General features: G+C 42.2%; 2 protein-coding genes across 2 annotated transcripts in view; both read right to left on the reverse strand.

The window, feature by feature from the left end:
• Nucleotides 1-11551, reverse strand: part of LOC117286719 (potassium channel subfamily U member 1-like) — a 30683-nt gene extending 19132 nt beyond the window's left edge. The window contains exons 1-3 of the mRNA XM_033765367.1: nucleotides 11489-11551; nucleotides 9039-9225; nucleotides 2902-2973 (exon numbers count right to left, since the gene is read on the reverse strand). Coding sequence (XP_033621258.1) covers nucleotides 2902-2973; nucleotides 9039-9225; nucleotides 11489-11494 — 265 coding nt within the window. The 5' untranslated portion in view covers nucleotides 11495-11551. The remainder of the gene's footprint in view (nucleotides 1-2901; nucleotides 2974-9038; nucleotides 9226-11488) is intronic.
• LOC104848577 (potassium channel subfamily U member 1) overlaps nucleotides 11540-26178 on the reverse strand; it is a gene marked incomplete at its 3' end in the record, with an annotated part of 121167 nt that continues 106528 nt past the window's right edge. Inside the window, exons 20-21 of the mRNA XM_033765578.1 lie at nucleotides 14474-14570; nucleotides 11540-11713 (exon numbers count right to left, since the gene is read on the reverse strand). Coding sequence (XP_033621469.1) covers nucleotides 11540-11713; nucleotides 14474-14570 — 271 coding nt within the window. The remainder of the gene's footprint in view (nucleotides 11714-14473; nucleotides 14571-26178) is intronic.

The following is a 26178-nucleotide window of genomic DNA, read 5'->3' on the forward strand; positions in this document are numbered from 1 at the left end:
ATGGCTGTGTTTGATTCCTCACATTCATTGCAGCTTGCACAACAGGCTCACAAATTACACCATCTTAATGCTCAGACTCTCAGACTTAAGTTTTCCATTACCAGAGAACAGGCTCGTGATATAGTTAAATCCTGTAAGGCCTGTCTGTCCCTTTTGCCGGAACCCCACACTGGAGTCAATCCCCGTGGTCTCCTCCCCGGCGAACTCTGGCAAATGGACGTTACTCATTATCCTGCTTTTGGTAATCTAAAATATATTCATGTTACAGTTGATACTTTTAGTGGTTTTATTTGTGCCTCTCTCCACACAGGAGAGGCTACCAAAGATGTTATTGCTCATATGTTGCATTGTTTTACTGTTATACCTGTTCCCGTGGCCGTCAAAACTGACAACGGCCCAGGATACATTAGTTCTAAGTTTAAAGATTTTTGTGCGAAATTTGGCATCGCCCATAAGACGGGCATACCCCTGAACCCCCAGGGTCAGGGCATTGTTGAGCGAGCCAATCAAACCTTGAAAAATATGCTTTTTAAACTCACATCGGAAAGTGAAACCTTGTATGCTCGTAAAGGCAAACATCGCCTGCTTTTAAATCATGCACTTTTTGTGCTCAATTTTCTGTCCTTGGACAGCAACAGCCGGTCAGCTGCTGACCGCCTTTGGCATCCTTCCACACAGGAAAATTTTCAACAAGTTCTTTGGAAGGATGTACACACCGGCCGATGGCTCGGCCCTCACCCAGTCCTTATCTGGGGCAAAGGCCATGCCTGTGTTCACAATGCCACCACTGGAGAAACGCGCTGGCTTCCAGACAGACTGGTCAAGCTTTATAACCCACCCAGGGAAAGCGCCCCTGAGGATTTTTCTGTTTCCGTTTCAGGTCCCGCTGACACACCCGCTACCTCGCCGACTGACCTACAAGATGTTCCTGCTTCTACTGAGGCTTCTCCCTCTTCTTTTGATTTCTGATCTTTATTCCCCTTTTACCTTGGCTAGCCCCTATCGTCTTTACAACTACACTTGGCTCATAATCAACGAGGCCGGTGACATTGCCAACGCTACTTCCCAGATTGCTGCCACCAGCCCTTGGCCTTCCCTCCAGGCCCCGCGTATAAGGAGTGCTGGATTTGCTACTCCTCACAGCCCCCCTTTTACGAAGGTGTTGCAGTTACTGGTGAACTGATTCCTCTCCAAGACGAACCTGCCATTGCCTGGGATATCGACCCTTGCCAAGGCATAACTCTGGGACTGGTTGTGGGAATTGGACTTTGTATTTTGGGACCTCATATGCGCCTTCCCCCCCCAATTGATTGATATTTGTAACAGCACCTACTTGGTTAATGCTAATGACTTCTACGTTCTTTCCCCTAAAGGCACCTATTTTTGCCTGCTCCACTGGATTAACCCCTTTGTTGGTCCCGTAGCTGTTTTTCGCTCATAGAGACTATTGTGTTTTAGTTTTGTTTTTGCCTCGCCTTTTTGCGGGAGGGGGGAGTTTATGCAACCTTGAAAGAAGAATGTTGCTTTTTTAAAAAAAAAAAACTGAGCCTGGTGGATGATAGCATTAGAAGGGTTGAGAAAAGCCTCAAATGAAGGCAGAGGCAACGGGAAAAGGACGGATCTTGGTATCAAAATTGGTTTTCTACCTCCCCCTGGCTGTCCACCCTGTTACCCAGCCTTTTAGGACCCTTTATTGGCTTTATGCTGTTGATTTCCTTTGGCCCATGGGCATTCCGCCGCCTCACGAGTTTTGTTAAGAACCAGGTTGATGAGGCCACCAAACACTCCATACAAGTGCACTACCAGCAGCTCTCCTCTCAGGACCCTGAAGATAGCCAGCCCGCTGGTGACCATGGGTTCCAACCCCTAAGCTTTGTAGAATTTGAACAGATGGCTGAACGCCGTCGTTCGCTCTGCTCCAGGCTGTGGAGGTGTCTCTGACGGGATTAGCTTGATGCCGGTACCTGGGGGCAGCGTGATTCGGTGGAACACCTATGCATCACGTCCAGGTCCGGAGGCACATCAAGTAGCCTAAGACATGAGCCCTCCACCCTAATCTTGCTTAATTTTATACAGAGAAGGGGGAGTGTTCTAGATCAGAAAGTGCCTGTTAAACATCCCGTATTAGAGTTAGATAAAATCACAGGCCCAGTTTTAGAGATCAACGTGGAGTTGGCTCATTCTATATTAAAAGCGCCAGTTTCTTTAGTATTTTCTACTTTCACCTCCATTCTTCTCAGGAGTGAATCCAAGTGTTTCTCCCAGCGTCCTACCAGCACCCCCAGACGCATGTAAGCTCCCTTCCCTCTCTCTACGCCCCTACACCTGCTTTCTGCTCCCAGAATAGCTCATATCTGGGAAAGTACGCTCATACTCATTCTCAAAGGTGTTGGTGAGAGGTAACAGTTTACATCTCTGGGGGGCACTTCCATTTGGTAAGTGCTGCTTTCCTGGCTGGGGCTAAGATGGTGCAACGGGGACACCGAAGCACCCCAAGAGGGGTCTCTTCTCTAAGTCTGTACACTACTTGTTTCCCCAGTCTCATCCTAGTTCCACCTTGACGTGGCTGCTGGAAAGGGAAATGCGTGACCCAAGTCCCATGATGGTAGATAAATCAGCAGGGAGAAATCCCTGGAGTCAGACAGGCTTCTGTCTCCTCCCTGTCCTGGTACTCTGGAGAGTGGGGGAGGCAGATATTTATTATTCCTGCCGCTGACGCCAGATAGAGCGACTCCACTGGATGATGTCACCGGTCGGGTAAAAGCCCAGTGTGACATCCAGCCAAGCACTTAAAGCTCTCTGGGCCCCATTCTGTTCCTTAATCCCTGAGTATGGATTCTAAAAAGAATCTGGGGACATCAATTATGCATCATGAAGATTCTCCCTTGCAAAGCAACTTACTCAGTTCAGTGAGGATGGGGACTCGGCGGTATTTTGATTTCCCATGGTATTCGTTAGCGTCAGGTAGCAATCCTGCAGCAGACACAGACACCAACAGAGAATGAAAAAGGTGATAACTGCGAACAAACTGGCTTGCAAAACTTGGTCATGACATATATAAGGTCACCATGTGACTTGGTGTTTTATGTTAGCAAAGTTACTCGCAGATCCAAATCGCCAACATTTTTCTGTCATTAGAGAAGCACGTGGCACAGTTGTCCCTTGCTAAGTGCAGAGAATTGGTTCCAGGGACCCCCATGGATACCAAAATCCTTGGCTGCCCAGATCCTTGGTTTGTTTGTATGTTTATTTTTTTGAGACAGAGTCTCACTGTATTTCAGTCAGGTTTTGAACTCACTATGTAGCCCTACTGGCCTCAAACTCTCAGTGATCTTCCTGTCTTAGCCTCCAGCAGGCTGGGATTATAAACTTGTATCCCCATGCCTGGGTCAAATACTTTCTTATAAAATGGTGTAGTATTCACATATGACCTATGTACATTCTCTCACACACAATACCTAATATGATGTAAATGCCATGTAAATAACTGCAATACTCTATCATGCAGAGGATAATGACAAAATAATGCTGTACATGTTCAGTGCAGATATGATTTCTTTCTGAATGTCTTCCATCTGTGATTGAATTGAATCCCCAGGTACAGAACTCAGACACAGAGGACCAACGGCATTTGAGTCTCCTTAGCATTTTCTTTTGAAAGAGTGTGCATATGTGCGTGCCTGTGTGTATGCATGTGTGTGTGCGTGTGTGCGTGTCTGAGGTGAGTTTTCTAAACAACCCTTCAGGTGAATTACAGAACAGGCAAAGCTCCCCAGAAGTTGCTTTTGACATGAGAACTAAGATATACAATTATTCTCCATAGAGTGGTGATGCTGTTGACGGCTTAGCCAGGCAGTACCTCCAACTATATGAAGTTGCTCACAAAACTTTTAGAAAATGGTCAGTTCCTTGGTGGTTCTGCTCCAAGAGTACCTCTGAGGAGTGCAGGCTCCCTGTGTGGCTCCTGGTGCGACCACCCCGTCCAGATTCTCCCCTGAGTACAGGCATCTGCACTGTCTTCCCTCCGCCCCTTGACCTGGCTGCCCCCTCCCACTCTGGCGAACCTGTCCACTTAGAAAGCCCTCGTGCTCCGCTCTGCCCTAACTGGGTAGTTGCATGGGGCCCTGGACCTCTGTGCTTTCTGTGGAGACCGTTTCTCTCCTGCCTCTGGAGATGAGGCCCATCAGACCTGGTGAGTAGCTGTGAGGTCCTGGCCTCTAACACAGTGTTATTATGAGGGTTTGAAAAACACAGCACCAGAGTTTGAGCTTCCAAAACTAAACATGTGAAGAAAGAATGAGAAGTAGAAAGCGAGGGCGCCTTAAAAACACACAGGCCATTATCTCCTAAGTGGTACTTTGAAACTCTAGGTCACTTTTCTTGAACTTTCCTGGGGATGCTCTGTAACCGGGAAAAATACCGTGAAAGTAACATGTCTAATCTGATTGAGGTTCCTGCCCCTTTGGAAAGGGGTGAAAAACTGAAAGATCCTTTGTTTGCTGACCAGGGGAGAGGAGGGCATGTTGGGAGGGGAAATGTAGGAGATGACCAATGTCCTCAGGCTACCAGAGGAACAGACGGAGGGAGGACAAGGGAAGTGCTGACAAAGGAAACGGAAGTCCAAGGGGAGATTTATTTTTTCCAGAAGGAATGCTAGGTATTATACCATTTAACATTGCCTCCATCTCCCCAAGAAGTGTTCAGTGAAAGAGCCACTTCTGTTTTTAATTGAGTAGAGCTGAACATGTTCCTGACGTCAACTAAAATATGGGGTCATGGCTGGAAGATAAAAAACACATGAAGGTCCATGGGAAGACCCCAACGTGTATGGCTGGCAGCTAGAACCAGCAGTGGCCTCAGGAACCCCGGAACCCTTTAGTTTTAGGTGACAAAATGGAGGCGTAGAATGCCATCTGTATACGCAGCTATTTCACAGAAAGAGAAGTGTATGTCCGTGGCTAGAGATAAACCTTACTGTTGATGGGATCTGAACATTTTAAACTGTACAATTTTTTTTGACTCCAAGATTTCCATAATTCAGGAAGGCTTGGAGAAATTAAGACGATACTTTGTTCCCAGAAGGTGCAGATGCCTGCTCTATGGGCCTTTCCTTCCTCTCTCCCAGAAACTGAAAAAATCTCCTCTGCTCTAGGGCTATGGACAGTCTCTGCCCAAGTTAGGTATCACCTGTGGCAAATACAGAATATTTTCAGATACTAACAGGGAAAGAAGTTTAAGGGCAGGGAGCTCATCGGGACGGGACTCTACATGGGGATTAAAGGGAGGAATCTTTGATAGGGAAATTGAGTCAGGAGGGATAAGCGAGCCCTTCAGGCAGAGGGCAGGCAAAGGACTTAAGGCAGGAAAGAGGCAAGCATGGACAGGGTCAGTTAGGAGACAGTTCTAACTTCCACCAGCCCAAAAGAGCCCATGTGAGTCTCCTGTAATTGCCATGGTCCCGCACTACAGTTTTCAGGAGGGAACAGAGATTATGTGATAAACAGTTGTAAGTGAGCCCTCCTGGGGGCTGTAAGCAGTAGACACTGTCAGAAGATAAGAATCACAGGACTGGCAACTTGGAATTGAGCGCAGTGATCACCCTGGAAAATGAGGGAAGGGCAGCTCAGGGTCAAGATCGCATGCTTGTCAGTGATGGGTGGAGTTCACCACAAAGCTGGTCATCTTTCTGGGTACATATTTTGCCCATGTGGTAAAAGTGTGCCAATTGAGGCTCGCATTTTTAGTAAAGACTGAGATAAATTTCCCTCAAAGGAGAAACCTCTCAATGGAGAAATCCATTTAGTCCTATTTTCTGATTCCAGTTTCCAGCTGAGAAAGAATTTGAAGTACCCTAACTTTCAGAGCCAACGATCTAATTTTGGTTAGAAGCACCCACAGGAGCTGAGAATTGAGTGGCTGCATGAACATCTGTTCCCCAAACTGACTAAAAGGCAGTGGCTGCATTTTCCCTCAGCCCTGTCTTTTTCCTTATAGAGGAGTTGGTAATTTGAATAAGTGTCAGATCATAGCCTGCGCACATTACGCTAGAGTCAATATTTTTGCTACCTAATAGTACACAGCATTATACCTGAAATCTTCCAGGCTGGCAGGGTGTTATTACAAAAGATTGCTTAATTGTAGATTACTACTGTACATTTAAATTTCAGTAGCACATTAAGTTGTCAGACTTAATTACTGTTATATGTTTAGATTATGCCGCAGATTATTTAGTTCAGTACCTAGGTTTGCCAACCTGTTCTCCTTGTGATGTGACAGGGCAGCAATTAGAACATTACCGAGAAACCTTCAGGTTTCCACAGAGATGTCCAGCAGAGGCCTGGTGTCCGTATATCTCCTGTGAAGTGGCCTCATTCTGTTGTCCCCCACCCAGATCTTCCTCGGTGAGCCTCTGTATGAACAGTCTTGGTCGTCCTAGCTTGGCTTTGTATGCACGTTCAGTATGAGATGAAGATGTAGAAAAGCCCATTGATGCCACAGAAAGCTCCCCAGGTACGTAGGCACCAGATTTCTCAATCTCAGTACTATTGGCCTTGCTTTATCTGTAGGGCTGTCTTGTGCAGGGAAGATGTTTAGCAGCCTTTCTGACTTTGTCCAGGCAGAAGCTCATAGCATTCCCCCCAGCTGGGAAAGTCCAAAGTGTATCTAGATGTCCTGACCTCAGAGCGCAAAACTACCTCATGCTGAAGACTACTGATCTAGCTGTCTCTTGGTGCTCAGGGTAGAAGGTGTTTGCTCTCTTTCCGGAGGAGAATTGTGCAATGCTTTATACTTTCAGTTTTCAGAGGTTAAGCTTTCTATCTCTTCAGAAATGGTGCAAGAAGCATATTAATGTGAAATACAAAGAATGACTAAGAGGGTCCAACAGGCTTATCCAAAGATTAGGATTTCTAAAAACAAAGTCTAGATTGACTCCTATGATGACGGAGTAATCGATGAAACTTCTGAGTGAATATTCGCAAGGTCCTTTAAGATCTCAAAATGCGACGTCACTGGTGGCTTAGTACCAGATGAGCAGGCTTGATGACCTCTGTGAGGTGTGTTCTTCGAGCCTGACTGGACCAGTGTTTCTCAAATGCACAGCTGAGTATGATCACATCCATACCAGGAAGGGTGCCAGGCCCATATGATATATTCTTCCCTATGCTTCTCTCTTTATGTTTGGGGAAAGCAACTACTCATCATGATGTATCGTGATGACTCGGCCACTGTGTTATCTCTTCCCGTGCTCTTTCTCCTTTCCAATCCCCCATCTCTTTCTACCATATCAGCCAGCTGCTGCCTTACACGCAGCCGTGGAGCCTGTCACCAAATGCCTGACACATCCTACCAAATAAACACATTTTTGTTGAATAAAAAAAAATCCTTAAATACAAGGGAACTAGACCTAGAATCATATTTGCACATTTCTACTTTATATGGAAGGAGAGAGGTTACAAAATAATAATCAGAAGGACTCTATTCTATATCATTAATTAGAAGGCTTGAGGTGTTTTCAGTTTCCCCAGGGCTACATTGTATGCACATATTTCTGCTTCTTCCCTATCCATTCAGTGTTGCAAGAATGTGTCTGCATGGCACGCACACACACACACACTCATTTGTGAATTGCAGTGACCTTAACTGCTCAGCTAGGAATTCAGGCAGCAGAACACACCAGCACTTCTACAGATGTTCAGCTTTGCTCAGTGGAGGTAGGGCTCCTACCTCCTTAGCTCAGCTTTTCATGGCACTTTGGTATTCCTGAGGTGTTCTGTTATTAGTTTCACTCTTCAAAATTGCTGAAGTCCTGGATGCTGTTTGGGATTTGGTTGTATAGTGAGGGTGTGCTGAGGAGTTGGTTTAGTTCACCTACCAAAGATTAGATGACTCTCTTCTTCCTAAGAACCTTGCGTTTATCTGCCTAGGAACAGTGCCTCGGAGCCAGAGAGAGAGTTCTTTGGGCTTCACAAATCAACTTGTGATCATTTTTGCCTACAGCCATAGAGCCTCTCAATGCCTTTAACGTCCGACCTCTCTGAGTGCTTTGCAAGGTGGGCCACCTCTGGCCACCAGCTCCGTGGCTCGAGGACCCAGTCCCTTGACCTAGATTCAGTGGGTCAGTCATTACCACTGGGAATGGCTGGACCAGCTGGGTTCCAATCATGACTTACTTCTGTCTTGAATTGAAAAATCTGTTTTAGACACAAAATATGACTTTCCTATTCACTTGAGAGGCTGGTAGTTTTACAGACCTTTGCCCATTTGAAGAAGAGAAAGATAAGCACTTGCGCCACGGGGATCAGCCACTTCTGTCAGGCACTTCTTGGGTACAGAGAAATAGTAGCTCCTCTGGAGTCCAGTTCACTGGCTCATGTGCTTCTACAGGTGCTTGTTAAGCATCTATTAAGTGACCATAATTCCACCAGGTATTGAGAGGAATCCAAAGGAGAAAAGAGACAGGATCTTCATCTAAAGAGATCCCCCCAGCTTGTTTCTCACTTTCTCTTTGTAATTTGTAGCTAAAACACACCATTTTCATCTACAGAAGTTTGAAAGAGTCTTTGTGACAAGTCCCTAAAATTTGTATACTGTAAACATGCCAAAGAGTCAAAAAATTAGTTTATCCTTTCAACCATGAAAGTAGAACCTATAATTTGAATATCTTTAAAAACCAGCTAAAACTGATTCACGATAACTTATTAACTACAGCAACATACCAACTGCTATGTTCTTTGATATTAAATTAATAACTAAAAATAATATCGTTTACAATTTTGTGATTTTTCCCCTTAAAATAGGAGAACAGTATTATGTATATATATTTCATTTAGAAGATGGATATCAGTTTTCATTTAGGGTTAGAATATCAGAGAATATTAGGCTGTTCCTACCACAGCATAGCCAGAGCTAGAGGGCGCTGCAGGGAAGTCTGGCCAACCTCGCTTCCTCCTCATGGTGGAAGCATCTCAGAGAGGAGGCCTCTGTCCTCATCCTATGGACCCCAGCCAGCCTCTTCCCAAGAGGGGTGCTGTTCGTACCTGGCATTGAAGGCCTGTAGCGGGTGGAGCCGATCCTCAGGGACCCGATGTTAAGTGTGGCCATGATGGCCTCCGTGTCGACCAGGATCTGGCTGTTTACTGCCTTGGGTGACGGAGCTAGGATAGCACACATGGAGCAGTCCTCTATGTTGACTGCGTGCAGATCCCCAGAATAGAGCGCTGATCCCTAATGAGACAAAACGGGGTAGAGAAAGGCCTGGTCAGATGGTGGGATGGGAGGTTAGGGCTCATGGTGAAGGATGTGATTTTCCAGCTAAGGTCTCTCCATGTTCCAGCTTGATTTTAAAACTTAGTTGCCAGAAACGCGTGTCTTTTCATTTATTAGTGTCTTTTTGTGAATACAAAGAGTGATCAAGATACATGGTGAATGTTTACAATTTAAAAATTTATTACAGGAAAACACACATTGCCAGAATCCCCCTCAAGATACCCCCCACCCCCCACACACCTTGGGAACACTTATCCTAGGTCCTTGCCACTTTCTGAAGAGTTCGGGAAGTCTTTTTTTGTGTGTGGCATCCTTAGTTGTGCTGTCCTGGCTGCCTCACTGTCTTGAAAGGATTCAAATCATTTGCCTTTCTTACTCATTTTGATCTTGTGTAAGAGCCAGACCTGGTGAGTAAGGTGGGTGAGGCCACAGGGTAAAGTTTTCACGAGACTGCCTCTCTGTTAGATCGCACTAAGCAGCCACGTTTACTGTATCTTTTATCATATCTTGGAAGACAGTCACAAAGGAGGGCTTGCGGAGCGGCGTCAGAGTGGCCGGAACAATGGGATAAGTGTGTTCAAAGCAAGGAGGTGTATTACAGAGGGGATTAATGGCAATGTGTCCTTTATTTAAGAAACTTAAAGAATTTTAAAATTCACTTTTTAACTATATATTATACATTTCACAGACTCTTCCCAGAGAGTGTGTTTAAATGAAACGAAGGAGAGTGGAGTGGTGTATGAAAATAGAAATCTATTTCATTGACTCCTTTGGAGAAGATAAATGGAGTAAGAGGGACAGTGACACGGTAAAAATCAGAGAAAGCAGCAGTAATGGGTGTAAAGGTGAATTTCTTTACCCTGCCATTTTGCTGGTAGAACAACCTGTTTGAACTCTCCAGATTAACTTGAAATGTGTGTAAGTTGCTTTTCTTTTGGTGGAGAAAGAGGGGTGAAACGGTCCCCACCGTCTGGATCTTTGGATCTAATATTGGTAATTCTTAATGTTAGCTGGCTCTGGAGACTTCGGGTGATTTTCTCTCTTTCCCTGTATGGACTGAAGCAAGGAAGATGGGAGTTGGAGCTTCACGGTGGCTGTATTTTTTTTAAAAGTAAATGCAATTTGCTTCTTGAGAATCATTTTTGAAGTTGGAAAAAATATTCCTTCCATGTTGCCAGCATTATTTCATAAAAATTCAAATGCTCTGGTGCATTTCACAGTGCACATAATGGGCTTTTCATCCCGGGAAATGGAGGCATACATTGAGATAAAAACTTATAAACATTAGATGCAAATATAATCGTAACTACAATACCACATATATATAATGGGTCCTGTCTTTGTCCATTTTTTTGCAGCCATAACAAGATACCATGGACTGGCTAAGTTATAAAGAAAAATTTACTTCTCATAGTGCTGGAGGCTGGGAATGACTGCAGCTGAGGGCCTTCTGGCTGCCTCACAACACAGCAGAGGGAATCTCACGGCAAGAGGGTGCACACGCGTGAGAGGATGGGGTGAGACTTCATCTCTTATCAGGAACACACTCCTCCTGTAACTCACTCAACTTCATGATAATGGCATAGATCCCAAGGGGGCGGGACCCTCGTGACCAAATGACCGTGTCACTAACTCTGTTACGATGGCAGTCAGGCTCCAGCATGACTTTCGGAAGACCCATGTGGTTTGAAAACCACAGAAGACACTTTTCTCAAAAGTGTAAACCCAATGCCCTCTCTCTGTTCGAACACTTAAAAGGGACCATGCAGCACTGTGCATTCTATACAAGGGTCTCTAGAAAAGAGGGGCAAGACCACTAAGGCTAGTTGGCATTACCTTACGGTGAGCCATTAAGTCAGAATCAGTCTCAGAAAAAGAGAAACTAAAAAGCAATTTGCATAGAGATAGTAAAATAGAGCAGTTTGAGCATAAACTCAGGAACCACAGTATTTAGGCTTAACCCTTACTTGCACCCCTTACTTGCTGTGCAATCTTGGGCAACATTTTAGTCTTTCTTTACTTAAAAGTCCTTAACCTTCAATATCTATCTTCTAGCATTATTTTTCAGGAAGAAATGCACTGATATGGACAAAATATTTAGGACAGCTTCTAACACCTAGTATGCACTGTACAAATGCAAGTTATTACCATGATTAACAACGCTAGTTGTACTCATAGTATTAGTATTATAAATATTCACTATTCCTTATGCGGTACTTACAGGCATTATATATATGCGGGGAAAATTCCTCAGAAATCGCCACTCTCTCTGCAGGTAATCCAGAGACCCGATGAATACGATGTCCTTCAGCTCCTTCTGAGTATAGTTGCTGGCTCTCAGGGGCATGACAAAATTTCGAAGCCCTATCAGGGCTGAGTGGGCATCTCCAAACACGCAGGCTACAACGTGGTTTTGAAACTCATGCTTTGGCTTGTCAATTCGTTTCTGAGAATAAGCAAGGGGCAGAGTGCAGTGACATTTATAAAGCAGATGAAAGAGAGCCCCTCAAGAGGACTCCTTCCTCTCACCCACATATTTCCAGTAGTAGTACTTTCATGAGGTTAACAATAAATGTAACTGAAAAACTGGTATTTCTGGCTTCTTGCAGGGCCTGGAAAAAACATCTCCTCTTAGGGAGCCTGGATGTAACAGAGTGGTGAACATGGGGCCAAAGGACTGGACTTTGTATTCTAGCTCTGTTTTTAGCCATGAGAATGAACGAATCATTTTAACCCCTCTGATCCTCAATTTCTTTATGTTTAAAATGGTTAACAAGTAAAGTACGTGTTAATTTTGTTGTGGGAATTAAGTAATGTATCGAAAGCATAGTGCTTCAGCGTTAATATTTGTTCAGTAACTGAACAAATTCGAATCTTATAAGGACGCTTGGAAGCCGGTAGAAAATAAGTTAAATATATTTAAATTTCACTGTGCATGTTCTATATTCTCAGGCATGTAAAGACTCACAATCTTTCAAATGGATATATCATTTTTCTTCATGCCAATCCTCGCTGAGTTAAATGGCAAGCTCTATAAAGCAGGTGTTGACAAAATCTAACAGGATAAATGAGTAAAATACCATACATCAGCAATTAGAGTTGATCACCTTAGAAGATACGGGGAAGTGCTGTGTCTCCAAGGGATCTCCTTGGGAGGGAAAATAAAGCTCTCTACTTGTCTGGAGAGCTTTCTAGGAGAGTGATATGAATCTTAACCAAATCTATTAAATAATTGTCTCTAGTTAACCCTATTAGATTTAAGTTGAATAATGAACCCTCCGATGGTATTTAATGTAACATGCCTGAAGTCCACCAATCGCTCTTCTGAGCAGAACTAAATGATTAGAAGAAAGATCCATGGCAGAGTTCTTTTATAGGCAAGTTAGAGAGGCAATTTCTCCAGCAAACCGTGGCCCAAAACTCCCCCGATTAAGAACGATGGTGGTGTTGGGGAGATGGGGGCTGGGCCACTTGTCCCCAGGAGCCTCCGTGGGACACTTCCCTGGGACCCTTCTGTAAGTGGAACCAGGTTCAAAGCCTCTTGGATTTTGCAATCTGGATATTTAATCTCTGAGAGACACCGATTCCAAAACCCTTAGCACTTCTAAAGTAGGCCTTGGAAGTGGAACAAAAGATTCAGATGTTGTTTTGAGCTACGTTCCACATTGAGTACGATAAGGGAAGGAGCTATCGTGGCAATCTGTCTGTGTGCTTTAATAAGTGCGGTCTAATAAGATGTCTCATTTATTTATTATTGTCTCTCAGATGCCTCAATCTGCACCCAACTTCTCAACCTTTCTCAAGATCTTCCTCCCACTGAAAACATTTCTGGCTTCCTGTTCAACGGATGTTAATTTTGTGTAGTTTAGAATAAGACATAATTGCTAAAATGGCAAGTTTCAGCAACCCTAATAGTCTTCCAGTGGGTATGACAGCTCTGACAATTTTGTGCTTCTGATCAAATGATTGATAATACTTTTGCAAAAATTGGAACATATTCTGTCAGGACACTGGCACTGTGCCATGAGGATTGTGCATGCACATGTGGTATGTGTGTGTGTGTGTGCGTGCGCGTGTGTGTGCGCAAGAACCAAGTAGAAGAAATGAACTGAACTACTTTTGAAAAGCAAGAAAATATTAATAAGTATCAATGAGCCATAGCTGAGAAAATTCTATAGGGTCATGCAGCATGCAAGCAATCATCCCTATTAGCTAATTTTGCCAGCTACGCCTTATAAGGAAAACCACTGAAATTTATATTTGAGTTTTACTGCTGCAGAATGACAATAGATAGGGGTTCAGAAAGCATATGTTAGAGCAAGAATTAGGATACAAGGCTTTCTTATATCCTGACTGCTCACAATTCCTGGAGCTGAGTCAGTTTGATTCCTAGAGAGGAGGGGTAGGGTTAGAACCTATGATATCTACAAGGCTTCACCCAAGTTGTTTGGGGTTAAGGTGGGAGATGTTTGGGGCTCATGTATTAAATGTAAACATAGCCAGGTTTAAAAATATTATATCAAAGAAATGTCTGTGTGCTTGTTTGTTGTGGAACTGGGATTGAACCCAGGGCTTTCACACGGGGCCACATTCCAAGTCCCTTTAAACTTTTATTATTATTATTATTATTCTTGAAAAGTTTCTTGTGAAGTTGCTAAAATATCCAGGCAGGGCTCTGGGATTGAGATAGCCTCTAAGAGTGTTCAAGTTACAAACAAATACCACCCCACCCAGTTGAGATGCTTTTTTATTTTAAAATAAAGGAACAACTGGGCTGGGTATTTAGCTCAGCGGTTCGGTGGCCTGCCTTGCAAGCGCAAGGACCCAAGTTCAATCCCCAGTACCAAAAAAACAATAAAGGAACAACTGCAGAGGCTTAGAAATACTAACTTTCCCTGATGAGTTTACATTATTTAGGTTTAGTAGCAAAACTCATTTTATGAGAACATTATTATAAGTAAACAAAACTGTTGAGGGGGGAGTGCTGAAGACATCTAAGTATTTTAAATCTCAGCATTTCACCCACAAGGTCTTTGTCGAAAGTCACGTGGATTCCACTGCTTGTCATTTATGTGGCAGGTAAGGTATATGTTTTTCCTTCCAAATTCAGTTTACAGAGAGAAATCACAGGTGCTCATGATTATCAGGACATCCTGTACCCCAAGAGATACTTTAATTTATTTAAATATGATACAAGGCAACCTACCAAAATCACCTTGTCCAAAGGAGTTGTTTTGCACCAGTGAAACATGCCACTGCTGTCAAGCTGGTCAGGGTCTTGCTCCGTGTCATCTAGGAAAGTCCTAAATAGGGAGAATGGAGTCAGTGTGATTGGGGGCTCCTGTGTAACAAAGCCGAGACGTAAAATGTGACAGAACCTTGAGCCCAAAGCAGAGAACAATCAATGTAAGGAGAGTGACGGCAAGCCTGAGCCTCCAGAATAAGGGCTCGCGTCTGACGGTGCCAAGGGGCTGGAACCCCAGACTGCACCACAGCTGAAGACATACTGAGTGCTTGGGGCAGATTCTCTTTTTATCTTAGATTTATATGCTTCAAAAGTTCTTATTTTTGCTCTTCATTTCACTACTATCACAGTGTTACCTTTGCTTGGCAGAAACACGAGTAGTATTTTGGGCACCTCAATCTAGAATGTAAAAGACAGAAGCCAGATCTGTCATGTAAAGGTACAAGATCCCAATGATGAATGTAACTGTACTGTTTGCTTGAAATGTACCGATAAACTTAATGGAAAAAAATAAAAATAAAAGGCACTGAGAGGTCAAATCATGGGTCACAACTTCTTCCTTAACCTGGTTTTCTCCTCTCTTTTGTCCATGTTTGCTTTCTTATGGGTCCCCACTGGAACCTCCTGGTTTATAAAATGTACTTTTTGGTCTTTGCAACTTTCAACAAGGGCTTGCATTTTCCTAGTCTTTCCCTTGATCCTCACCCAATCTTGGCCAAGGCTCCATGCCCCCATACATTGTAACTCTACTCAAATCCAAAGGGAAGCTTGTTGGAGAACAGAAAAAAAAAATGTTTCCAAAATCACAGAAAGTTCAGGATTAGAAAGGATCTGGCAAGTCTGGAGAATCTAGGCAATGGCTGCAAAAACAACCTCTAAACACAGCACAGGTTGTTGCTCACTGCATGTGCTTTTCACTCAGGTGAACAGTTCCTTACTCCTCAGAGCCACTCAGAGCCTTGGGCAAAAGAAGCTCTACCACCTGCACCTGCTTGGTCACCAGGCAAGGGAAGAAGAAGGAACCAGGCAATCAAGGCAAGGTTCTGAATTGGCCTGGTCCAAAGTGACACCGTAATTTCCTGTGAAAGTCAGCTCCTGCTGACGGGGAAGCAGTTGGGATATCTGGTGAGCATGTCCATCTTTGCCAGAGTCTACAGACTTCCTCCCTCATTTGATAGATACAAGAAAAGGACTAACAAATTGTAGAGACAGAGCTTCTTAACTGTAAAGCCGAGGCTGAAGTTACTAGTGTTCACAATATCTAGTTCTCCTTTCCTTCCTAAGGACCTGGACTGTTAGGTGGGGCCGCAGGATTAGTCCTGTCCACTGAGATGTGAGCCATGATGACTGAGACAGTAAAAAGCACCCATGGAGCTTTGTTGACTCTCTCCTAACCTGCTCTTGATGATCAGCCTAGGTATGTGGTGCTTATGCGGAGCAGTGCACCCTTGCTTCTTGGACCTGTGTTGGATATGCACAGGAAGAAGTCTTAGTCATGCTAAGGCGTAGAGCCTTCATGCTTGTAACACCTTATATGTCCATCCTATTCTACACACACACTTGCCCCCTCTACCCGACTCCTCCATTACCAGGCCATACTTATTTAATTGATTACTTTAAAACTATTTGTTACTGTCCCCTGAAGCAACTTTGGGGACATACCATGCTGTGTCACAGTACAGATTTAGCCCTGGAAATCAGTAGCTTGTGACAGCACTCTTCTGTGAGGTTGTGGTATCCCTCCTAGGAGATATGCAATCTATTGCTGTCTGTTCTGGAGGAGGAGAAATTTTCCCTGTGAGTTAAAATAGCTAGTTATTCAACATGTGGCTCAGTGACCCAGTCTCCAACCTAAAGACAAGTAATTTTTCCTCTTCTCAACTAGGTTAGTTTCCATCCTAAGTCTTAAATTTTGGGTAAAAGAACTTACTCAAATTTGAAGCATCAGACCTAAAGTACAGGGAAAGGGAGATAACAGGAGCAGAGAAACCTGAGTAGGGAGGGTGGGGTGGTGGAGAAAGGTTTGGAAAAGCAGAGGATAATTACTAAGGAGATTGGCCAGGATCTTAGGCAAAATCCTTTATCTCCACCTGCACTAAGACCTAGCTATAAATTTAGTGGATTTCCTGAGTCTTAGGCATTTAACTAGTCAGAATATGTTGTACCGTAAGCCTCCAGGTTCAGCGTGAACGAAATGGATACCTTGTTCATTCCTATTAATGTACATTTGGTGGTTTCCATGTCCAAAATTCATGAGCCCCAAACCCAAATTCTCCACAGAGGCTCCCTCAGCTAAACTACACAAGACCATGGTGATGGCTTTATGACAAGCTTGTTAAAAGTTCTCACCAGGAAACATACCTAAGTTCTGAATCTAGCTTTGACTTTTATCAGAAATTGAAGAACTAGCTGTGTTATTCATTCACAGAGCCTCCTATCTCTCTGTGAGTTGTTTTTGGACATTCCTTCAGATTTCTTAAAACATATATCTATGCAATGTATCCAAGTTGATAGAGACTGTGTTTCTTAGACCCTTCAAGGACAATTTGGAAATTGGTGTCTTACCTTCAGGGAGGGGGCTTTCTGATTTCTTCCCTTAGCACTCAGGTGTACAATGATGGCTACTACTTCCTTCTGGTGGCTTTTTCTGTTTTTTTTCCCCCACTTTCTTTCTTTCTCTGCCCATCTCATTCTCATGATGAATGAAGAGCTCTTGGTTCAGTAAGTAAGTATAAATGGAAGATGATCTCCCAAACACACTTTAACTTGACTCAGAACAACAAATCAATCACTGTGCATTTTTTATCATAATAAAAGCATGATCTATGTATACAAGCCATCACAGACAACATCTTTCTTCATGCTGATGTTACAGAAAACAGACACGCCTTAGAAGAAACACCTGTCAGGGACTTGTACAGAAGAAAAGGTTAGAAGAGACCCACTTCATCCTAATGACATCCATCTGGTGTCTTTACCAAAGCACACCTCGTGCAATTTAGATCACCATCTTCAAAATACTCTCCTCTTTCACACGCTTTGAAAATGATATAATCCTTGCAGAAACCACAGAGACCAGTAAATACCCTCAGAACACTTAGTTCTAAGTGGTCCTGAAACACGGAACTAGGAATAGAATACAAAGGCTGATGCAACTGCAGGGAAAGGTGGTCACGGGGCACCATCCAAATGGCTGAAGGAAAAGGCAGATTCTGATCACAGATGAAAGTCTCTCAGGGAATGGGGTCTTTGTATGTGGGAGAGGCTGGCAAGTAAATGCAGCAGGATTGTTTGGAATGTTCCTCTCCAGAACAAGCTGGGTAAGGATGGGGTTGGTTCCCTGGTTACTCAACATGCTTCGTGCTATTCAAACACAGCCCGGGGCCAGGCGTGGTGGCGCACGCCTGTAATCCCAGCACTTGGGAGGCTGAGGCAGGAGGATCACTTTGAGTTGAAGACCAGCCTGGGCTACAAAGTGAGTTCCAGGTCAGTCTCAACTACATAGTGAGACCCTGTCTCAACAAACAAACAAACAAACAAAAGACAAAAAAACCCAAACCAAACAAACACACACAGCACAGATCTTTTGTCTGGCAACACTCAGGAGGCCCTGGATCTTGAAATATTCCCAGAGTCAGGGCTCTAGCTTCCACCGCTGGTAGATGAAACTTACCAGGTGAGAACAGCTTTGCAGCCAGTGTGCTAGTGGATGTGTGGTGCGGGACAGGAGTGATGCTTTCAGCTTTCTGCTGATGCCTGCCTTTGGCTGCGGGGCTGTGCATGGAGCCAGCGCCTTGAGGATAAGCGCCCGAACAGGTCCTGAGTAAGGAAGGCAGCTCTTCCCTCTCTGCTTTCTGGAGCCATTCTGAGTAGAATTATTCTCACATAGTCATCACAACTAATCCTGTGTGAATCCTATTACATAAAGGAAAATACAAAGACCACATGCTTTTGTTTTTGATGGTAATATCTGATAAGAGAGATTCCGTTTGTGAGGTGAACCTCTATTAAGGAGCTACATTCAGTTTTATGGAGCCAGATCAGGTGGCACATTTCCAAGGGTATCAACCTGCTGTTGTTATTTCCTCCAATTACAGACCTGACTCAGATTAACTGAAAATGATCTGATGATGAATGGAAATCCTCTCACAAGGCCTTTCAGAAAGTTTAAGAAGCATCTCTTTGGAGTCCTCTTTTGTAAAATGTGTAAAGAAAGCCTGGTTTATATCCAACTGTTTCACTTGAAATCTCCATAAAACTCCATAGGCAGCTTGTAAATAATTAAGAGAAGGATTTCTCTGCTGAATGCTGAGCAGTACTTTGTTGTGTTGCTGTTCAGGACTTGAACTATACAAAAATAGAAAGTTTCATAAAGTCTTAGAATTGGAAAGACAAGTCCCCGGGCTGTGTTGGGAAGGAGGGGCACAAGTGTATACTGACATTCTTGGTTTTATCTTTGGAAAATCCGTTGAATCTGTCTCTTGAAAGTACTGGTCAGGTCCCTACCACAAGAAGAGGGAAAATCTTCAGTCCCAGGATGCCTTTAATGGTACTGAGAATTTGTATCTTGAATGCTACAGTTGCCTTCTCTTCAATGACTTAGTCTGTAACAACAAGGCTATTTTTGACTTGGGAATACTTATTATTACCAATTAGAGCTGTCACTTTTTGTGTTATGGAGAAAATCATGTCCTGCTCCCAGCCCCCCCCCCATATATACCTATACATACTATGGTCAATTATCAGAACATGAACCTAATATTTATATTTATGATCATATTATGATTTGAGTTTCTTCTGGTGGTCATTTATTCATTATAAGATAAAGAAACTTGGGATTTAAAAGAGTGGATACTTGCCAAAGTTCCCCCAAGAAGTATGAGAAAGCTGAAAAGGACCCTGAGCTCTGAGCATCTTTGGGACTCAGCAGCCACGGAACAACCTCAGGAAGGACAGTACACAACCTGCCCTCCTTGCTGAAGCTCTGGGCACTCGCTTCCTTTTCCAGGAGTGGAGAGAAGCTCGGGCTCTGTGTCTGCATCCAGCTTGAGTGGTGATCTTTCCTGATACTACTTTCCTGATAAAGTGGAAGAAAAATTCACAGGACTTGTCATTCATTGACAGCAGAAACTAAGGCACCAAATTCTCTTGGATGATGTCTGGAGAAACCTTAGGAGAAACCATTTGGGAAGAAGGAAACATGAAATTCTCTGTCTGCCACTTGGCGTGACCACCTGTTCTAATTCTGGTTCACTTGGACGAGACTGGAGTCTCCCGTGACAGGAGACCTTTGGGGCCATTTTACTGAGAAAATAGATAAGTCTCCTAATAATTTGAAAAGCTTCCAGGGAGGGAGTGAGAGAGGGGATAAAATATACTTTAAACATTATGCCTGGAAAAGCTGCCACACACTGCTCAGAGAAGTATTCACTTCTGCGTTTCCAAATGAGTCTTTCTGATGCTGAATGGGACATAGGAAGCTTGGTGCTCAAAGCCTGGAACGTTTTAAGACGACTGTGTTCTAGTGAATTCGCTGTCTCTCCTGGTTCTTTACGTATGCGAAGTTTTCATAGAGTCACTGAGGAATGATAAACTTTAATAATAATAATGAATGCTGATGTAAAAGTCCACCTGAAACTGATATGTTTTTAAAAAAGAAGTATAAGAAAATATAGGGAATCGGGATAATCTTTCATTCTAGATAGGAGAATGTAAACTGCGTTCTAAGGCAAAGCAGATCAGCTGTGAGGAGAGTGCTGTTTGCTTTTAAATGTTGCTATATGGATGAAGACTATCAGATCCATGGCCTCTGTTTTCAGTGTTCACTCTTTATGATTTCCACCAAGACATTTTTTTCTGCCCTCCTGCCTTAAAGTTAGATAACAAGTCAGTGCGGCTCCAGCCAAGGAGAAGGCGTAAATAGGATGGTATTTCTACTAGATAAACCTGTGCCTGAGCTTGCCTTGAAGCAGCTCTGTTAAGCTTTGCTTTATTTTGGATGAGGGAATGCTGACAGCTATTTTTAGAGGGCATGCTCTGTGCAAACCTGCATGTGGGCATCTCGGAATTTAAACTGTTACCAGACTGAAGATCAAGGAGAAAGATAAAAAGACAATTTCTTTCTTTCTTGCCCATTCCCCAGATGGACCCTTGTTTAAATCCCTTTGTATTTCATGGATATTACATTTGGAGTTGTGACAAAGCGAGGATAAATGAGACATGACCCTGAGCAGCAGGTACCTTTAAGAAAGGCCGCAGTCTGTGCCCTGGGCCAGAGCTGGAGACTCAGGGCACATCTCCTATCTCCCGAGAGCCATTTCCTCAGCTCATCTAAGCATAAGGTTGCACTTTTAGGTGATCCTTCCTATACTTCCCAACACTTTCTAAATATCAGATGATGGAACACATACAGGCTGATCTGAAAGAAAAATACCCCCAAGTGTGTTTAAAGATACACAGTTTGTTTTTTGGTGTTCAACGGACTAGGAATTCAACAATTAAAACTCTTCAATGTATAATATATTGCTGAGACAAATGCAAATCTTAAGCAAAACACTTATCCTTTTCAGTGGGATATGGATGTAGAAATGGGAGCATAGAATATATGAAAATTACCTCGCTTTTCATTAAATTGGTGTACTTCTTCAGGTTTTATGGGATAAAGCCCAGGTCAGGGATTAACATGACATAAATGGTTTCCTTGTGCAGGATAGTGAGAATCTTGCTTTGGAAAATTACTGACAACAAAATTTCCCCAAAGAAATTAAGATTGGAAACAATGGCACCCACTGAATGCTACCGGCGTGAGTGTATGCACTTGTGGGTGTGTGGAGGAGAGAGAGAAAGAGGGTTGGGTATCAAATTGAAAGGAAAACTCTGCAGGGGAAATCAAAATAATTTTGGAGTACATGAATACTATGGACAATTTCCCCTAGAAATAGGAAGTGATTTGTGAAGTCTAAGTTATCCATATTGCTTAGCTTTTCTGAAATCCCTGTTGGTTGGATGTTGAAATGAAGACAAAATAGTGTGCTGGTGATCACAGATTTTTGGATACACTGGAAGGACCTGATGATGTGTTGAGGGCCACAGACGTCTAAGATTTCCTTGCATCTGGAAGCTATCAATGGTGGGGAGCCTGTGAATGCGAGCATCCTGAGCCTCAGCGTTCTTTACTTAGCACCATGACATGTCAAGCTGCGGTGGGGATAATGGAGATGGAGGAGATTTGGGATCACTCTTGACACGGAGCCCTCCTGCTTGGTGTGTTACTGGCGTGCTTTGATTAAAGATGAAAAGTTAGAATCACAGGTCTTGGATAGGGCAGGAGGAGGCTGTGGTTAGTGTTCTTTAACAAAAGATGCAATTAAAGTTGAATTGTTATTAGGGATGAAAGGTGAGAGCCAGGGATTTTTAGTGGGAGGTAGGGGAGGAGTCATGGGGTGAGATGATTCTAGTAAGGCAAGGTGAGGTCTCTTGCATAGATGTTCCCTATGTTTTAGGTCTTTAAATTAAAGGTGAATGAAAACAAAAGTGGGTAAAAGGTAGAATATTTATCCTGCTCTATTCACTTCTCATTTGAAATTAAGGTTCTGAGGCTCACTAAGCCCTTAACTTTCTTTGGTGCTACTGTAGAAATCACATGCATATCTGAATTTCTCCAAGCTGTGGATATTCCATCAAAAATCCTCCTAGATGCTCCATCTCTTACTTTAATGCCCCGGACTTGGCTTTTGAAGTAATTTATTTTCATTCCAATGTTGTCTACTTAATTGCTGCCATGAGAGGTGAGGGAGAGAGAATGAACAGGATTCTATAAGCTTTGTGAGGACTTTGTTACAGTGCAATAATTACCACCGAACATGACCAAATACACATACAACTTCAATAGGATTCACTCATATGCCAAACCCAAATGGCTACGCCATAGAACCAATCTGCATGTTGCTACGTGGGTTTTTGACTTTGATCTTCCATTTTATTCTTTTATTTCAATTTATTAGTACATGTCCGTAATACATACTAAATACATTCACTGTGAGCATTTGGTAATGTACGTATCACGTCTAAATCCTTTTCATTTCCCCGTGCCCCACTCACACCCCACCACTCCTAGATGCCCGTCCCAACTCCGAAAGGTCTTTCATGTTATTTCTTACAACAGGAACAAAACCAATCTTTGGTCCACCAGTAGTTATTCAACAGAAAAAACAGCATGTATTTCTCCCACGGCCATGGCAGGCCCAATGGAAGATTGAAAATTATGCACTGTCTGGGTTTTCAGTAAGCAGCTCTTTTATCGACTAGAATAAATATGCATCCATGCAGATCACTATTAATACGAACAGAAGTAAAATTTGCCTTCTCAGAGACCAGATTTTTGACTATTTTGTAAGTACTATGCTTTTCTATTATCTCTTTTTCATATCAATATATCCATGAAAATAGACTTTCAGTATATGAGCTCTTATTATTCCATGAAAGAATAAAAAAAAAAGTGCTCTATGAAGTCTTTCTTCACTCTTTTCCATTTGACCAATTTGGAAATTGTCTTCCATTCAGCAATCAGAGAAAATGTCTAACAGCAACTACACCAAATTTTAGGTGCCTTAGTCACCCAAAATTCTACACTTTCTATTTTCAATTTTTTTATCTTCTTTACTATGTTTTTGATTCAGTGGAGATTTGATATTCACAATTAAGGGTCAATTGCTATGTATATGGGCATTTCTTATTTATCCCTTCTTTTTCCAGTTCTTCAACAGCCTTTTAATATAAACTCAAAAGATTTAGCCATTGCTTGGAATAAAAATCACTACATTCACAAAATTACTCTGAAGTTCATTTTTACTTATTATTTTGAGACATCTGATATGCTGGTCAACTTAAGTATCTAGAATAGGACTGGCAAAGTTTTTTCTTTGCAGGGCCAGGTAATGCATATTTTAAGCCTTGAAGCTAAGAGTCCACAATGATATTATGTAGATGATTACATAATAAGATAGAAAACTAATTTTCACACATATGTTTCCATATGTATACTTACAATATAAAATGTAATAACAATAATAGTTTAATATTTGGAGCTCCCCTAAAATTTGTATTCACAAGTGTATTTTTATTTGAGCTTTCTAGAATGTCCTGAAAATGATCCATTCACAAGACTTGACCTAATTTGGTTTGACCCTGAACTTCCTCAGAAGTAATAACCATTTCCTTTGGAAAAATTTTCAAGAATAATCAATAGCAATTGTTCAAAATTGCAGATACCTGAGGTGAAAATAATAGTGTGGCAAACAAGATAATGGCCAAAATCTTTAAAAGGAAAAGCTAGAGAGTGAGAAGGCCTTAGGAAGCTTTGAAAAGTTTTGAAATATTAATTCTAGCAATTTTAAAACACACACACACACACACACACACACACACAACCTGCACAGCTAACCCAAATGCTTATGAAAGACAACAGATATCTCCAATCACCCTTGAAACTTGGCACACAAAGTAAATCAAGGTAAAGACAGAGATGTAAACTTCTGGAGTGTTGAATTAATCCCCTACTAGGCATAATGAATCCATTGGCAGAGGCAAAAAACCTTATTGGTTCAAAGCTTTTAAAGAAACTTAGTACAGTCACAAAATTGAGTGAGAAGACTTGTGTTAACACACAACAAAAAATACAGGCTTGACAGAATTAGTTGAAGGTTGTTAAATAGCAGAACAGGAGGAACAAAGTAACAACAGCAAAAACAGGTGAGAAGGGAATAGTTTCAGAATGACCCATTACTAAAAATACCTGTCTTAATTATGAGACATAACAACAACAAAAATATGATCCACACATAGGAAAAAGGAGCAGTCAATGAGAATTGTCCCCCAAAGAGCCCAGGTATCGGATTTCTTAGACACTTGATTTACAAGTATTTTGAAAGAATCCTTTGGGCATTATTGTGGGTTACCATAGCCCATTCTAACTTTTCTAATAAAATTAAGTATGTTAGCACAATGGTAGCTGGCTGTGCCTCTCAGCAGCTGTGCCTGAAGGATACTAGTAGCAATCTTAGTAGTCACTGACTTGATATGTGAATGAAAAGGTGTGAACACTTGTGCAAAAGTGTCAAATTGAGATTTTTATTAACATAATGCTCTCTGTAACATTTTTTGGCATATGTACCTTGAGCATCACAATGGGTAAAATACACCCATGCCATTATTCTATTCTGCCTACATCTCATTTGTCACAGTGGAATTTGATTGTAGCTCACAGTAGCTATGCATGGGGAACAACCCATACGTCTATTCACCCACTTGGCAGATGAATGGCAAGGTGGTACAGAAGCACAAAGGCAGCAACAGGCGAGTTTGGGTTCATTTTGAATTTGTCGCATTTAGGATTTGTTTTAAAAATATTTTCTTTTGATTTTTCTTGTAGGAGTAGCCCAATTCAATATCATGGGACATAAAAAACTGGGTTCTTTAGCTTTAGACAGTATATGCAAAAAAAAAAGAAGGCTTCAAATATGGTATAAAAATATATGCCCTGATAGATGCAAAGACATATATGTTCAGTTGAGAAATTTCTCCTGGAACTCAGCTACCAGGAATTTATTTATCTAGTAATTACTAAATGATGTTGTGAATAGACTTGTTGCTCCCATTTCTCAAACTAATTGGAATGTGATATTCAACAATTGGTTTACCAGTTTCCAATGGATATCACATTTGCTAACAGAATACAAGATGAGCAGTGTAGGAACTGTATGCAACATCAAAGCAAAAGGAAATGTTGCAATTTCAAAACAGAATTGAATAGTATAATCTTTGGACTTCAGAGGTACATTGGCCTCATATATGGAAAAAAAAACTGGTACTGCTGATGTCAACATCACACCATGATGGAAATACTGACAGGGAATCTTAACAAAACAGAAGCCTGAGATGGGAACTTTCTAGAACAAAACCAAAGGTGAAGTAGATGTTGTTATATGGCAATTATGATGTCGCTCAAAACACAAAGCATTGGCCAATTGTTGTGTTTTGCTCAATCCTAAGCATGTGTGACGTTTTGATAGTTTATAAAGAAAATAACAAGTGCAAAATACCACAGATAAATTTTCTTGGAGGTCTGGGACTGGAACTCATATGAGATCATTTAGAACAGGAAGAACAAAATGTTTCTTCCCAAGGAACTATGCAAAAAAAACTATGGAGCACACTGGTGAGCTGAAAGGTAAATAGTCAGGTACAACATCACAAAAAGAAACTACAACAACTACAACAAAAAGCAGCTATACCCTACAAAAAAGACAGGAAAACAAAACATACATGCCAAAGTGCCAGCTCCCTGGGCATGGAATACGCAGTTTCCGTGTGTGAAGACTGCTTGGGGTGTGAGTGACCATGGAAGCACAGATCATTTCTGTTGTAGAGTTCTACTGGTATGATCACTGTAGTTCATGTATGAATTTATTTCTGACGTTATCATTTAGATTTTATAAGCTAGTACACAGCTGATGTGAAAATGTTGTTTATTCTAAATATTCAATACATATTAAGAATTTAATATTTTATTTTATTGATATTTTATGTTCCTGTTAACTACACATAATATAATAAGAACCTCCTGACAAAAAAGCAAGACCAGTGGATGTCAAGTTTGTCCTACAAAA

This window comes from Fukomys damarensis, unplaced genomic scaffold (assembly GCF_012274545.1).
Source record: "Fukomys damarensis isolate Sample0158 unplaced genomic scaffold, DMR_v1.0_HiC HiC_scaffold_18, whole genome shotgun sequence".
Classification (NCBI taxonomy): domain Eukaryota; kingdom Metazoa; phylum Chordata; class Mammalia; order Rodentia; family Bathyergidae; genus Fukomys; species Fukomys damarensis.